The sequence below is a fragment of the Alosa pseudoharengus genome, unplaced genomic scaffold (genome assembly GCF_046254945.1).
Source record: "Alosa pseudoharengus isolate Yale_2024_CS ecotype anadromous, Long Island Sound unplaced genomic scaffold, YU_APseudo_1.1 YU_APseudo_1.1_scf_4, whole genome shotgun sequence".
Classification (NCBI taxonomy): Eukaryota; Metazoa; Chordata; class Actinopteri; order Clupeiformes; family Clupeidae; genus Alosa; species Alosa pseudoharengus.
In genome coordinates this window covers 41,335,994-41,352,693 of record NW_027468774.1, presented here as the reverse complement: position 1 = coordinate 41,352,693, position 16,700 = coordinate 41,335,994, and the positions used below count along the sequence as shown (strand labels likewise).

Sequence of the window (16,700 nt, the reverse complement as noted above, 5' to 3'; positions counted from 1 at the left end):
GTGTATGTGTGTATGTGTGTATGAGAATAGAGAGAAGTAGAGAGTGGAACCAAGAGAATGAGAGAGAGAGGGAAGAGAGGATGAGGGGGGAGAGAATGAAAAAGAGCACATGAGGTCCATTTTCCTGGTACGAAAGCACATTAATATATGGATTAGCCATGTGACATTAACATATGGGCCTTCAGTGTCCACCCTCAGGCTGATGGGGCTCAGGGTAACTGGCCTGGTTACTCACACTCACACTCCAGCCCTGCATTTCATCACCTTTGTTTCTAGAGCTAATCTCGTGTATGTGTGTGTCTGTGTGTGTGTCTGTGTGTGGGGGGAGGGGGGGGGGTACACAGCAAATTGTGTTTCCAGCTCTATTTTTACATTTTTAGTAAAAAGAATTGCAATATATTGCAATATTTATTGTATCACAATATATTGTGATGCGTTGTATCATGACCCATATATCGTGATGCGTATTGTGAATCGTGTATGTAATCGTTATGTATCGTGAGGTCCTTGCCAATACACAGCCCTAATGTGTTGCATATAAGTGTTGAGGGAGGGGAATATTATGTGTACATTAATGTGTTATGTTATTAGTGTGCATATCATTGTTATCACCATTCATGTTTGTGGATGTACACACTGGTGTGTGTGTGTTTGTGTTCGTGTCTGTGTGTGTGTGTGTGTGTGTGTGGGGGGGGGGGGTCTTTGGGTGTGTGTGTGTGTGTGCATGTTTGTGTGTATGTTTATATACGTGTCTGTGTGGGTTATTGTGAGGGATTGTGAGGAAAGTATTTCCTTAATATTTGAATCTATTCTTAGTACTGAACTACTACCTCTTTGTTTACCAACATCCATAATCCACTAGTGGGACACAAACTCAGTGGCACATGAATCAACAGAGTTTTAAAGCTTGCCAAAATCTTAAAACACTTTTCTGGCAGCAGTCAAAAGCCAACCACTGACCAACCTTGCTGCACACAAACCTACCCAATCTGCACAGATCTAAATCAGAGTCATTTATATGCAGCTCAAATTATCATCCACTTCAAATCCTCACATACAGCATCACACATACACACATATCTCCTCTTTTTCTCTCTCTCACGCTCTATCTCTCTCTTCACATCCTCACCAGAACACACACACACAGACACATGTACAGATGAACAAGCACATACTCTTAACGATCACATCACAGTAAAACTACTTAATGTACTCCAGAGCCACCTAAGCCCAGGTTTCTGCACTACACATCCTCGTGAGCTCTCTAGAGTTCCTCCATTGCCTTGGTTTCCGCGCCCCACCTCTGTCCCCACAGGCGATGAATAAGTCATGGAGGATGCAGAAACACGCAGGCTTCCACCAGCATTCCGCCTCGTCCAGCCTCTCGCTGTGCAGCTCAGCTCAGCTCAGCTCCCCGCCGGTGCTCAAGCGGACATTCTCAGTGGACTTGTGGGTGGACGAGGAGGTGCCGCCCACTCCAGTCAAAGCCGAGAAGGGCCCTGGGCGTACAAGTGTGTGTGTGTGTGTGTGTTTGTGTGTGTGTGTGTGTGTGTGTGTGTCTCTCTCTCACTGTGTGTGTGTTTCACTCTCGCTGTGTGTGTTTGAGTGTGTATGTGCATGTGTATAAGTGTGTGTCTCTCTCTCACTGTGTGTGTGTGTGTGTGTGTGTGTGTGTGTGTGTGTGTGTGTGGTGATGATGGGGGAAGGGGGAGGCATGGGACCACAGCGGTCTCTATGGTTGACAGTCTAGGGTTAGGACCTCAGTGTTGGCTTAATGGCATTGTTACACAGCACAGAGAGAGTGTACGCTTTATTTATGTGTTTTCCAGTTAGTATTTGACTTACTTCGTTCGTCAGTTAGTATTTGACTTTGACTCAAAATCGTTGCGTGAGTCTGTCATCATGCAAACTTTCTGAATACCCTTTCTGTGCATTCTGAATGTTTTTCTCATTAAACGCATTCGTACAAAAATGAAAGGTGAAAAATAAGAAGGTGTAATGAAAAGCCTGATCCAAGTGTTAGGAGGATCTTGAAAAGCTAGCCTCTGTAGTCACGTTATTCACCACTTAGTCTTTTTCAGATGAAGTAACATCAGATGCAACATCAATTAATGCCACTAGTAAGACATCAGTGGGCGCGTTTGAACCAGTCACATGTGTTGGCGTTGCTTGGCACATTCGCTACGCCCGGCTCACCTCAGTGCAGCTGGCTCCGACAGTCTGTTAGCCGTGCCAAGGCTCAGCGTCTTGTCGTTTGAGCCTCATTAGCGCCCCCCTGCTGTGGGATGGAGAATCACAGCCTCATGCACAAGCTGCATGTCTCGTTTTCAGGTCCTTGGCTTGCGCTGTGGAGCTGGCCATGGTGCTGAAGCAGACTGCTCCCCCGTGGCGCCAGGAGTGGAGGCAGGGCCAGAACTACAGCCTCCCCCTGTCTGACTTCTGTCCGTCTGGGCACAGCCTCAGGGGGGGCGGGGGTGAAAAGCTGAATCCTCATAGGATGTTGTCAGTTTGAACTAAGCAGCCATTGGCTGGAGTCAGCCAGGTAGGGGAAGTGTCCAGATATGTGGGGAGAGGAGTGTTTGTGACACCAGGAAACAATGAGATCTGGCCTTTGTTCTGTCAGCCAAACACTAGAGTGTGCTGGTATGGGTGCCAAGTAACCAGTTTAGGGTTGAAGTGTGCAGTGAGATTAAATCACTAAATTAAATCAGAATCCAAGTCAGCTTTGTTGGCCAGGTATGTGGATACAAGGAATTTGGTGTTGAAAGATGCTGACTCTCAAGACAAGAACAACATGCAATAGAAAGATTATATACAGACAATTGTATAACATATACTGTACATAATATAAAAACAAACGACTTACAGTGCAAGTGAATGCATTTGTATGTGAATGTAATGCTGATAAATCACTATAGAATATCCAATAAGGTAAAAGTTAATACACACTGGGATGCTCATAATTTAGACACAAATGAATGTAGTGACAATTCTGGATTACAAGTGTTCCCCACATTTTAATGATTGAGCTTGAGTATTATTGAAATATTTCAAAATTGGGAAGACAAGCACTTCGTACTGATCTTTTTTTGTGGGAAAGAAATGAATGATTAGGTTCCTTGACTCTTTTGCAGTTCACTTGATAAGAATGTGACAACAGATTACCGTGCATTTGGGATCAGTGTCCCCTTTGCCCTAAAACGTGGATGGTTATTAGTCCTAGTCAGTCTCAATCAGTCACATGGGCAGGAGCTCTCTGTGTCCTCCCCAGTGAGACTGGCAGTGGGTCACACCTGGGTCCAGTGGCATCTGTTGAAAGACTGGGGGACAGCAGTGTGGGTGATGTGGGGGCTTCTTAGTACCGTGGCTGTTTATTTAGAAAAGCACTCACCTTGACAATGTGTGAGGTAAACAGGCTGAAATAGTGTCTTAGGAATGCATTGGTGATTTGTTTTGACATATTTTTGAGAAAAATAAACAGCCTACCCAGAATGCTATTCATGTTTTGGGTTGAGTGATTGCATGAGCACAGTCATCATGGTGACCTATTTAAGGCTTCCTTTTAAAAGGCTGAACACGAATAAGAGCAGTCAGCTTAGTGTATGTATGAAATACCACATGTGAAATGATTGATGGATTGTTTCTCTAATCGTTTTCTTTAATGGCAATTTTCTTTCTTTCTTACATTTTCCTCCCTACCTTAATTTTTCCTCTCTCTATCTCTACTCTCTCTCTCTCTCTCTCTCTCTCTTACTCTGCCTCTATATGTCTTGGTCTCTCTCCCCCATCTTTATCCCACACCTATTGCTCTTCCTTTTTCCCCCTTTCCTTATTCTCCCTTTCTTGTCATCCCTTCTCTGTCTACACCCCCCCCTCTCTCGTGCTCTCTCTCTCTCTCTCTCTCTCTCCCCCTCAGGAGCTGAGTAATGGACTCTTTGTTCAGCAGTGAGCTAAGTCTCCTGGGCAGTGTGGAGGGTTTGCGGGAGGACGGCTGTGGGATGGGCTGGTCCAGCTCACCGCTCTCTGAAGACATGTACCCCACATCGCACTTCGCCCTGGCTGCCGCCTACCACGACATTAAGACCCGGCTGGCCAGCTTGGAGCGCGAGAACATCAGCATCAAGCACAAGCTCAAGAATTACGAGGTCAAGGTGAGAATGTTACACAACTTAGCCAAAAGTGACCGTTAACAGGAATCATTTGGGAATCCTGCTTGGAGAGCTGATGTCTCTGTAGAGAGATGCTTTAAGTTTTAGGCCCCTTAAAGCCTCAGATGATGTCGTCTATGACATATACAGTATGTGGGTTGTAATAAAAGCTTGTTAGAGGTGCAGTCAGCAATTTGTACGCGATTTCAAGTCCATTACATTTTTTTGTCACATTCAGCAATCATCTCCTCACCATCTGCCCATTCCTCACTAGCTGCCCATTCCGTGAGTACACTGTTAAAAAAAAAGATCTCTGTAGGCAGCCCAGGCACTGAAAACTGGAAACAAACTAAGTGGGGGCAGCCTGTCCCCCAAACAAAACAAAACCCTGTATGGAGATTCTCTGGGATTACTGAAGGGAGGGGTGAACTACCTCTCTGGTGTGTTTGGCCCTTGGTTAAAATATAATGTACATTGTCTTTGACAAAAATGTCTGCTAATAATTTAAAATATAACTATAAACATAAGCAAATGCGACCTCCTAAGCAATTGCTGACTGCACCTTTAAGCCTAGAGAATTTGTTGTTGTTAAGAAAGGGTTTTTATAGAGGAGCTGTAAGACTACCTTTTTCACCTTGAATGTCAGAAATCAATTTGTGACACTTCTAAATTTGACTCTGGTTTTATTTTTACTCTGACCTCTCCTTCACTTCATCCCCTCATCTCTCTCTAGCCCTCCTTTTCTCAGATAGACTCACCTGACCTCGCCCTCTTCTCTCCTTCCTTCTCTTCTCTTCTTGTTCTCTTTTGTTCTCTTTCTCTTCTCTCTTCTTGATCTATTTCTCTTCTCTTCTTTCTTATCTTCTCTATTAGTTCCCACTCCAACAAATCCTCTCTTAGTCCTAGTCTTCTTGTCCTAGTCCTAGTCCTGTTTTCTTTCCCCTTAAGATTATAATTTACATTTTATTTGCTATGAAAAGACCACATATCATTACATACCCCATCAATCTCTCTCTCTCTCTGTCTGTCTGTCTGTCTCTCTCTCTCTTTCCTTTCTCCCCTTGTAGTTCCCCATGATCAGTGAGTTTGGGGAGGAGCGGAGCCCCTGTTGCTCCTGTGAGCCCAAAGAGTCCAGCCTCATGATGAGTAATAGCAGCAGCCTGCAGCAGAAAATCAACTCCCTCACACAGGAGGTAACCGCCACTGAAGCACAACTTCAACTCCCTCACATAGGGGGTAACTGTCACTCAAACACAACTTCAACGCCCTCACATAGGGGGTAACTGCCACTGAAGCACAGCTTCAACTCCCTCACAAAGGGGGTAACTGCCACTGAAGCACAACTTCAACTCCCTCATACAGGAAGATCTGCCACTTAAACCCAACTTCAACTCCCTCACATAGGGGGTAACTGCCACTCAAACACAACATGAACTCCTTTACACAGGAGGTAACTGGCTGTCACCTCCCTAACACAAGACATTTGACCCACTATTACAAAAAATAACTTCCCCAACACAGATAATATGGTAATTCACACAGGTTTATTTTGTGTCAGATATTTTCTGTCTACACTTGCCATGTGTTTTTGTCAATAGATACCTTTTAAAATCACCCCTCTTCACTAGCCTGACATGTGTGCCTTTCCTCTCTCTGTGGCTTAAGCTTCAGAAGAGCAAGGAGCGGGAGGAGAGGCTGGAGGATGTCATCCAGGCGTATGAGAAGATCCACCTGGAAAAGAGCAACGTGCAGAGGGACCTGGACAAGATGGTGAGGCACAGCTCCTCCTACTGGACTCTCACAACACTTTTGAGATGTCAGAGGTCACATGCAACATAGTCTAGAGAGGACTACGCCTGGATTCAGGGGAAAATAGGGCGGGGGGAATGTCTCTGATTTCGAACAAAGCTTTTTTCAATAGCCAATCGCGGAGAGGTGGCAGACTTTATTAGTATGCACATGTACTGTGTTTCATGAAAATACTGCTGACAGCGGACTAACAACCAAAACGATGGAGTTTAGTTTGCTTTTGTAGCCATCTCTGGTTAGCCTTTTATAACTTCTGCAGAGGTTTAAAGCAAATGTTGTTACGAACTTCAATTTCTTCAAAAATCGACTCTGAACATGCTTCAATTACGTTTGTATCGGCAGCCATTTCGCACTGATTTCAGTAGGAACATTTGCCCAAGAACACAACAGAAGTGAGATCAGTGGGCGTCTCTGAAAGTAGCTGTTTTCCAGTTGTGAAGATTTTGGCCCAGAAGTTCGTTCAGCATGATGCGAGCTTCTGGGTACTCAGATTACATGCAACACAACATGCTGATGCCAATGTCACCTGGCCTCTTTTCAAGTCTCAGGAATGAAGTGTTGCCAGACGTGGTGACAAATCCATCACTTCCCACAGAGAGATATGTTGTGCTCACACTTGTCAAAGATCTTTCTACAGTATGCATCATTTACTTAACCTGCCATGTGAATTTAAATCTACTGTAGTTTAGTATTTATCAGAGTATTATATTAGTAGTTATGTTATCAGAGACAAAAACTTCATAATCCATCCATGATGTCTTTTAATCTTTGGCATAATACTCCATAACGATGCATGGATAGTGATGACTACTACATGTCGAGGATTATTATAGATCAATAATCCATTGTCACCCCTTATAAAAGGACCGTTCTCATGGCCAGATGTTAGCAAAAAAATATTTTTTTACTAACAGTATTCACATAACCTTTAAAAACATATGCATATTGTATAATCAACCCTAACTATCCAAATTAAACAAATTTCAACTGATCCACAAAGGAAACAGTCTGTATTATTCATGCACTGGGCTCCAGAGTCTTGTATTATTTATCCTCTGTTCTCTCCTCAGGCCTGGTTTTGTGATTTGTCTGGGCTACAGTGATGTTCAAGTTCAGCTACTGACACATGTAAACAACAATACTGCTGCCAATTATAAATCAGTTCATGTATTGTGTGTGTTTGCATCTATATTTTTGATTAGCTAAAGGAAACCTGTATGTGTGTGTGTGTGTGTGTGTGTGTATGTGTGTGTGTGTGTCTGTGTCTGTGGACATGTGCGTCTGTCTGTTTGTGTGTGTGTATGTGTGTGTGTGTGTGTGTGTGTGTGTGTGTCTATGTACATGTGTGCCTGTCTGTTTGTGTGTGTGTGTGTCTCTGGGTCTGTTTGTTTCTGTGTGTGTGTGTGTGTGTGTGTGTGTGTGTGTGTGTGTGTGTGTGTGTGTGTGTGTGTGTGTGTGAGTTTGAGTTTGAGTGTGTGTGTGTGTGTTTGTGTGTGTGTGTGTGTGTGTGTGTGTGTGTGTGTGTGTGTGTGTGTGTGTGTGTGTGTGTGTGTGTCTGTTTCTGTGTGTGTGTGTGTGTGTGTCTGTGAGAGTTTGAGTGTGTGTGTGTGCATGTGTGTGTGTGTGTGTGTGTATATATATGTGTGTGTGTGCATGTGTGGTGTGTGTATGTATAGACCTCTCTGGCGGAGCAGCATGTGGAGCGTATCCACGGTCTGGAGGCGGCCCTAAGACAGAGGGACGACTCGCTGCAGAAGCTCGGCTCCCGTGTGCGCAGCGGCAAAGACTCTCCACAGACACAGCCGCATGTGCGCGCCAAAGACATGCACCACCTACAGCTGCACACCAGCCTGGACGTGCCTCATGGTCAGTGGAAGCACACTCACACATGGCTACACACACACACACACACACACACACACTCACACCACACACACACACACACACACACGCACACTAACACACACATGCAAACACACACACACACACACACACACACACACACACAGCCTACAGTCACAGCAGCAGCTGCATACCAAAGTCAGACAATACCTACAGCTACACAGCAGCGCAGATATACTGTAAGTGGTAATGTTACCAGAGCACTCTGGACACAGGCCCTCGCTAGTAGATTAGCCTGTGCATGCTCACTGACATTGCAGCTGCTCTAACCAGGAGGCAGAAGCAACACTCAAGGTTAATTAAGTCCTCACACCTCTCTTGACTGCCCCGGTATGAAACAGCAAACACCCCAGTGTGCTGTTCTCACCCTTAATCCTCTGCAAGTGGAACTTGAGTGGGACTTGCTTTGGTTGAGTGAGAAAAGCTAATTCACACGTTTGCTATGACTAAGCCCCTGCAACTTCAAATGACTATTCCTGTATGATATGCACACTGTTAGTATCTCTGTCCCATGCATGAATTTCTTTGTTTCTCTCCCTCTCTCTCTCTTTCTGTCACTCTCTTTACTTGTGTCATTATTGCTATATCTACCTATGTATCTGAGATGTATATATATATATATATGAAGAGTTTGGTTGGTTGGCTATATCTCCATTTTTGAAAACAATAAGTCATGTTATTATTTAATTGTGTATTCCAGGTAATATCAATAAAATTGCAGTTGTGTTGTTTTGATTGAGTGAAGATAAGTGTAGTAACAATAACCCAATTACAGTTCCACTAAAATTACTTGGAGAACAAAATGTAAAAAAAAAAAAGATTTATGAAAATTCATTAAAATGGAGGATATAGCGTTTTGGAACTAAACTCTTAATATCTTATAATAACTGTTATGATATCTATCTATGTATCTATGCGTCTAATAATAGATTATTAATAATAATCAAATTATAAATAATTATACTTTTTTGTGTGTATGGTTGTATCTTGTATTTCTGATTCTTTATTGACTTCTGTTTGCCAGAGTGCCGCGGGCCGACTCTGCAGAGCTCCCGCAGCCTGGACGCTCTGTCTGACCTTAAAGTGCAGAGGCTGGAGGCGGAGCTAGAGGGGGCCAGGCACGATGCCCAGGGGGCGTGTCAGAGGGAAGAGGAGCTGAAGGCGGAGCTAGAGCGGCTTCAGGAAGAGATCCGGCAACTACAGGAGAGTCAGAGACAGGTCAGCCCACACCAGGGGCCTCATTTATAAAGCGTTCTTACGCACAGATTTGATCTTAGACGGTGCGTACGCTCAAATCCATGCCAACGCTCAGATTTATAAAAAACGTCTTTGACGTGGAAAAGTGCTTATCTCCAAGTCAGGTTCAAACTTGACGTATGACCATTTCCTTGTGGTAATGCCGGGGTACTGCAAGTAATCTGAGGTCTAAGTGCGATCAAACTTCCAAGACCAACGATCTGTCTTTCTTTGCCATATGCATGATCAATATCAGAAGACGTTTTTGGACGCAGCTTAATGTTTCATGATTTAGCATAAAACTGCTAATGAGAACTATAGCCCACTTAAGAAAGTGAAAAAACGTATAGTTTACTTATTTCATAATATCTAAAAAAAAAACACAAAGACCTACGATAGAATGATTGAAACATTCTTACAGGTGATCTGGTATATTTAGTGTTCTCACCAATCTAATATTGACCATAAAATGTCCAATTGCCCTCGTTTAGGAGAGGAAAAGTACATTTGTGCCAGGGATGTAGTGGTAAAATAAGAGGTGGGTAAACTATGATACACACTTTGTGTGTATCATAGATAAACTATTCTGCAATCTCGGTGAGGTGGACTGCGCCATGCGGTATCGGATTTTTTAAAAAGGCATTCAGAACATGTTTGATGATGGTGGAGGTTATTGTACAGTATTGGGAATATAGGATAGTATTGGATAATACAGTTTTGAATGTTTAAAGTGAATAAAGGTGGATAAACTCTAATAAGAGGTGGGTAAACTCTATTTCTGACATTTCAGAGGTGGATACATGGGCGGATTATGAACTTTCGGGCCCCTGGGCCCAGATGTATTAAGGGCCCCCCACTAATTGTCGTATATGTGGGAGGGGGGGTTTGGGGGTCCTCCCCCATAACACTTTTCATTTGTTTGATGTGATTTCCTGTATTCTGGTGCATTTTGGGGTTGGCCAATACTAAATTCAATCAGATTCATAGCCTACATCCTGATTTGTTGATATTGAGGCAATGATTCCATGCAAAGGCTTGGGCTTAAGGGCTCCCTGACCCCTTGGGCCCCTGGGCCTGGGCACGGTAGGCCCGTGCAGTAATCCATCCCTGGGTGGATAAACTGCGTTTACTCGCGTTTACCCTCCACTACATCCTAATTTGCATTCACAGGCCTATTCCCAGCTTCGTAACAGAAAGGTAATATTTGAATGTAAGCTATACAGTGTAGGCTATAGATATACTATATCATATATAGCCTACACAACCAAGGGACGGAAGTTATCTTCTGAAAGCAAGGCATCTTCATATTTAGTGTTGCGTCGGAGTTGCGCACCAGTTTGCTTTTTTTGACTGGCAGTGCCCAAGATCAGATGACAGTATGTGAGTTGAATAATGTAGGCTAGAATATAAAGGTAGGCCTAAAGCAAACAATAAAGGACAATGTTTAAGCCGTTGGACATTATTGAAAGAAAACAATAGCAAAGATATGCAGAATGAATGAATAATGACCGGCGAACTAGGCTACTTTTTCAGCAAAAACATAGCCTGACATATCACGCTTAATTTAGTCCTCTGTTTTGTAGACTAAATCAGCATATTACCCTGGGTCATATTGGAAACGTACAGTAGCCTACTGTACCATAACGTACAGGATTATGCTGTAGGCCTAGGTCTTTCCTTCATAAGGTAGGCCTACCCAATTTTTCTACAAAGTAGGCCTAAACATAGGCTACTAAATGTTGATTATTCACATTACTGCAAGCAAAAGGAATGAAAGCGAGCAGAGGACAATGGACATGGATGCATACGATCTCTTTCCAGAAAGCTTTGCTGGAAAAAACATAATTAGTTAAGCTATTTGAACTGACGCATATAGGCTAGTTAACATCAGATGGCATAGGCTAGGCCTATACAATGTTTTCAATATATAATTTTACATAGGCTACAGCTTTTAGGCCATTGATTTCACTAAAACATATGCTAATGATATTGATGAGGGGGTGTTTACAAGGCGGAGACCTAAAACCATCCGGCTGCGCACAAGTTGACATTCATTTGTGATTTATAATGGGCACATGGGCACAAAACGAACGTACGCACAAAAAAACGTGCGTACGCCACCCTTCCAGGGGCTGGAGGTTGCCTTAAATGATGTGGGTGGGGGGTACTTCCTTTCTCTCTCCAGCTCAGTATAATACTTCCATCGCAGTCACCACCAAGCGTAGAAAAGGTTTTTTGGGTTATTTTCACAGAGAGACTCTGAAGGAATCACACAATCTCCCCACAAAGGGATATTGGGTGTGCATTTGCAATGTACACAGGTGTTGAATCACACACACCCACACACACACTTGCACACTTTAGCTTGATAGCTTAATAGTTAAAGGTTGTATCAGCGATTGCAGGCCCAAAAAAGGCCCAACAATAAATGATCACATTCATCTAATCTGTCCTAACGATCCGCTAGCTGCCCACCCCGTAAGCAGACTGTCAAAAAAACGCGTCTCTGTAGGCAGCCTCTGAGATCTGCACACAAAAACAATTGCTAACAACAAGTGTTGCCAACCACTCAAAAGCAAAATAAAGTGTTCCAACCAATAACCGACGAGATGCGCATTCAGGAGAGTTTCAATTGCATGGGAGGGAGGGGGAGGGAGTAGCGAGCTAGCTCTCTGTTTTGTTTAAACATCAACAGAAGTGACGTTACCCCGCCATCGCTGATACAACCTTTAAACAAAATATAAATGGAGGAATATTCACTAATTAAAGTTTGCTTGTCTCTCAGGAAATGACCTGTGAACACTGTGACGTAGAGTGGATCAAGAAAGCAGGAGATGAACAGTGAGTTATGGTCCTAAAGTGTAGGGTCCTACTCCTGATAATCATAACCCTCATGTTAAATGTCTTGTAGCCTGAAGAAGAGGATGTTACTCCTAATAATCATAACCCTGATGATATATGTCCTGTGGAATTCTGTGACATATTTTGTGTTTCAGTTTTAGAATACAGCATTGATTTGTTACCTTGTGTTGCTTTTCTTTCATTTTTTTACATTTCCAACTACAGACCTTTCCAACTGTATTTCGATGCCTTTTAGCTGTGTTTGTGTGTTAGTGGTTGGAGTAGTTAGTGGTTGTTTTTAGTGCTAGTCACAAAATAAGCTTAATTGTAGCATTCTTACATCATGTGTTATTAGTGTAATAATGGGGGAAAAAACAACAACTTAGATTGTACTCACTGCCTTGCCTTTCAGTGAATGCTCTTATGCAGCCATAAATACCATATGAGCAACCACCATTAAAGGCCATTGTGGTTTGGCTAAGTAAATGTTTGCCCCACTGAAAGGGCATCCCCAATGCTGAAATGATGCTTTCCAAGCCCAGTGAAAGTGCTTCATTAGTTTGATTGGTGAGAGGCTCGAGCCTCAGGCTTTTTACAGTTTCAGTAAATCATTGAGAACAATTGATTCTCTCGTGCAGGATCCATCTGCAATTAACAGTGTTTCACATTCAGTGAATGGAACATAGAGGGCACTTAGACGAGAAGACCCAGCAATTTGTTATCAAACGCAGTGATGGGAGAGCTCTCTTTTTTTTAGTCTGCTATATCCCTATTTTCTCTCTCTCTCTTGTTCTCTCTTTCATCAATTTTGTCATCTCTTTGAACTTTCTTGGAATCTATAATTTTATGGTAATGATTTTTTTCTTCTTCTCCTCATTTCTGTATCCTACGGTTCTTCCTCTCTCTCTACCTCTATCATCTCTCTTTATCTCCCGAATCCTTTCTTGATTAACTCTATTTGGTCTCTCTGCTTCAATCGTTCTCTCTTTTTCTGTTTCATTTTCTTCACTCTGTCTATTTCACTCATTCTCTTTCTGCCTATCTCTCTGATCTTTTCTCATCTCTCTTCATCTTCCCTCTGTCTATCTTTCTAATTCTCTCTTTCTCATTTTGACTCTTTCCCACTCTCTTTCTCTCCTTTTCTCTCTCTCTTTCATCTTCCCTCCCTCCCTCCCTACCTCCCTCTCTGTCTCTGTCTCTCAGAGTGAATCTGGCTCTGGCCTACACTGAGCTCACTGAGGAGCTGGGCCGAGTTCGCTCTCTGGCTGCCAAACAGAGTGAGATCTTTAGGCAAACTGCCCAAGAACAGCAAAGCCCAGGTCTGTTGGTGAATAAAGATAACTCTCTCTCTCTCTCTCTCACACACACACACACACACACACACACACACACACACACACACACACACACACACACACATACAGTTACACTGACACAGTAACACTAACACTCTAAGTAGCTCTCTCTCTCTCTCTCTCTCACACACATACACACACACACACACACACACACACACACATACAGTTACACTAATACTCTCAGTATCTCTCTCTCTCTCTCTCTCTCTGTCTCTCTCTCTCACACACACACACACACACACACACACACACACACACACACACACACACACACACACACACACACACACACACACACACACACACACACACACACACATACAGTTACACTAATACTCTCAGTATCTCTCTCTCTCTCTCTCTCTCTCTCTGTCTCTCTCTCTCTCACACACACACACACACACACACACACACAGTCATACCAACTCACTCACCATCTCCACATAGACACAGAAGTCCAAGTACTTTTGCTTGCATTCTTTGCAAGCATTTTAATAAGTAATAATTTAGCTGCTCTATTACAATAAGATAATCATCATCATAATCTGATTATTGTCACAATAATTAATTGATTATAAGAATATTTAAGTAAGTGAATTACTATGACATATGATGTATGACGTAGGATAAATATGGGGGTGTCTTACTGACGCAGAGATGACTACGGCAGGATTTCCATTATAGACGCAGTGCTTTAATCAGATCAGTTATTAATGAATCACTCGCAGTTGCAAAGTTATCTTAGCAGGAAGCGGGTAGAAATAGCAGAATGAGTCACTGTTTCTCCCCCAGCCCCTAAGGCATCGCAGCCTCAGATACCCCTCATCATATTGCTTCTATAATAAGCCTCATCCACATACTGTACCCCCATAACCTAAAGTAGTTAAAGTTCTCCAAAAATACCCCATAATCTTATCTACCCCCTTTAAATACCCCTATCGTTACCTGCAAACCAGATCTCCTCTGCAGTTATATTACATTCCCCAAAGTCCTCCCGCCATAGCCCTAAAGCCTTGCTATCTCTTAGTGCAGTGTTGAAATGTTAGATGTTCTGCTCTCTCTCTCTCTCTGCACAGTCTCTCGTCACTCTCCTGCATCCCAGCGCTGCTCGCCCTCGTCCCAGCGGCCGTCCCCCTCCCCTGACCGCTTGCGCCCCTCACCCCCCATCTCCCCCACGGCGGGCCCCGCCTCCTACACCAGCCGCCCGCCCACCAGCCGGCTGCGCGAGCGCTTCCAGGGTCGCCGTAGCTACTCCGAGATGTCCGACCCCTCGTCTCACGGCCGCCCGCCCAGCCACGGCCGCCTGCTGTGCGACCCGGTGTCCACCCTCCCCAAGCCGCGCGTCATGGGCGGGGCGGGGGGTTACCAGCGGCTGCCCAGGGCATCTCTGGCCGGTACCAGGCCCGCGTCCGCCCACGGGGGCAGCCTCGGTGGCGGCATGGGGGGCAGTCTGGGCGGCAGTCTGGGGGGCAGCCCGGCGCGGCACCACCGCGGCCTGGAGCTGGATCTGGATCTGGAGCTGGCGTTCCCGCTGATGGAGATGCGGCACCTGTGCCGTCTGGAGGACCCCTCCGTGGTGGCCTCGCTGGCGCCCGCGCCGCTGGTCACACCGCCGCAGTCCTCGGACGAGGAGGAGGACTGGCACTGCCCATCGCCCGTGCACAGCCCACCGAGAACGCTGGGCGCTGTCCTGCCCCCGTGCCCGCCATTCCCCGCGCCGGAGGGACCCAGCACCCTCGCCTGCCACCTGCAGGGGCATCTCCTTGCCGACCATGCCCAGTCATGGCCCTCCATCAATGTGAGTGATGTGATGTTAGAGGATTTCACATCTGAAGCATTAGTGTCCACCCTCAAAGCTGACCATTTTTTAGGCATTTAAGTAGAAATCCTCACTTAAACTCTAAATGCAATTTTGGTGTGTTTATCACACCCATGTTTAAAATTGATTCAAAGATCAAGTCTTTCCCTTCAGAGGAAACTCTTTAATAGATCTTGGGGATGTGGTGTGCCATCAATTGGTTCTTAGTGGAGAAATGGTCCAATGTAGAACATTTTAAAGAGCACCAAATATGATTTTATGCCACAGATGAAAGTGTCCTAAACTAACTACATTCCCACTGGGCCAGATTTGTACCAGGAGGCTGGCTGTGTGGTTGTGTGACTAATCCCTGTGCGTGTGTGTGTGTGTGTGTGTGTGTGTGTGTGTGTGTGTGTGTATGTGTATGTGTATGTGTGTGTGTGTGTGTGTGTGTGTGTGTGTGTGTGTGAGTATGTGTGTGTGTGTGTGTGTGTGTGCATGTGTGTGTGCGTGTGTGTGTGTGTGTATGTGTGGTCATGTGTGTGCGTGTGTGCGTGTGTATGTGTGTGCATGTGTGTGTGTGTATGTGTGTGCATGTGTGTGCGTGTGTGTGTGTATGCATGTGTGTGCGTGTGTATGTGTGTATGTGTGTGCATGTGTGTGCGTGTGTGTGTGTATGTCCTGCAGCTGTGGATGGAGACGGAGGAGAACAGAGCCCGCAGCTGCCCGCTGTGCCAGCTGACTTTCCCCACCGACTACCCGGATGATGCGCTCATCAAACACATCGACACACACCTGGAGAACAGCAAGATCTGAGCTGCGCAGTGCCAAACACTGCCCCTTGTGGCCACAGTGGTAATAGCACCACAGCTGGCCAGGCCAGGAATGGAAAGGACAGTCTTTGGGAATGAGGCCCAGGTTGTTCTTCCTTTCTAAGCAACTGTACAGTGTTCTCTCCTCCCTGACTGTCCCACTGGTATACCTAAGCCATATTTTAAACCCTGATATTTTACTCTCCTGCCAGGGCACTCTGCTGATGAGAGGGGAGTGATCCTCAAAGGTGATTTAGCTTAATAGCTTGATAATGCATTTCTAACTACTTTGTTTTTTTTGTAATATTTCTTCCCATCACTGGGAAAGACATGACATGACATAACATGAGAGAGAGAGAGAGTGAAAGAGAAAGTCTTAACTGCACTGAGGATGTTGGAGAATAGGGTTCAGACTGAGGCCAAATTCTGGACACTGAAATCCAGAGAATCCATTACCGTATTTTCATGGCTGTGAATACAGCATGGACACGCTCTTTGGCAAGCTTTGACATCAAGCTGCCAAAAAGTTTTCTGTTTGTAACAGCTCGGTAGCGTGATCAGAACTGTGATATTTTCTTCTCAGTCTACCAATATAAGCTGACGAAGGGCTCAAATCACTCTTACTAGAATCTGTAAACTCTTGGAATTAACAGTCTTGGCACTAATTTTATATGGGAATTGTTGTCAGCACATTTGCTGTGTTTTAGGGCAGCCACTGGAGAGGTTCAATTCAGGTGAACAGAGACAGTTGGAAACGACTCTCTTCTGAAAGCTTTTGAGGGCTTCTGAGGCCTTG

The 16,700-nt window shown here is 44.6% G+C and overlaps 1 protein-coding gene across 1 annotated transcript; it reads left to right on the top strand.

Annotated features, from left to right (window-relative positions):
- Positions 1–3,926: 3,926 nt before the first annotated feature.
- Positions 3,927–15,990, top strand: LOC143102609 (TANK-binding kinase 1-binding protein 1-like). The gene is made up of 10 exons (XM_076266332.1): positions 3,927–4,151; positions 5,216–5,341; positions 5,814–5,918; positions 7,634–7,733; positions 7,779–7,823; positions 8,884–9,090; positions 11,888–11,936; positions 13,140–13,249; positions 14,371–15,092; positions 15,780–15,990. Exons 1-10 carry the CDS (start codon positions 3,927–3,929, stop codon positions 15,906–15,908), a joined length of 1,818 nt encoding a protein of 605 aa, XP_076122447.1. The 3' UTR covers positions 15,909–15,990.
- The last annotated feature ends 710 nt before the right edge of the window (positions 15,991–16,700 follow it).

Bases quoted from the DNA above. Each gene is read 5' to 3' on its own strand.
- LOC143102609 (XM_076266332.1), top strand. From the start codon at position 3,927: ATGGACTCTTTGTTCAGCAGTGAGCTAAGTCTCCTGGGCAGTGTGGAG. The intron at 5,342-5,813 runs GTAACCGCCACT...CTGTGGCTTAAG, and splicing joins TCAACTCCCTCACACAGGAG to CTTCAGAAGAGCAAGGAGCG. The intron at 7,734-7,778 runs GCGGCAAAGACT...TGCGCGCCAAAG, and splicing joins GCTCGGCTCCCGTGTGCGCA to ACATGCACCACCTACAGCTG.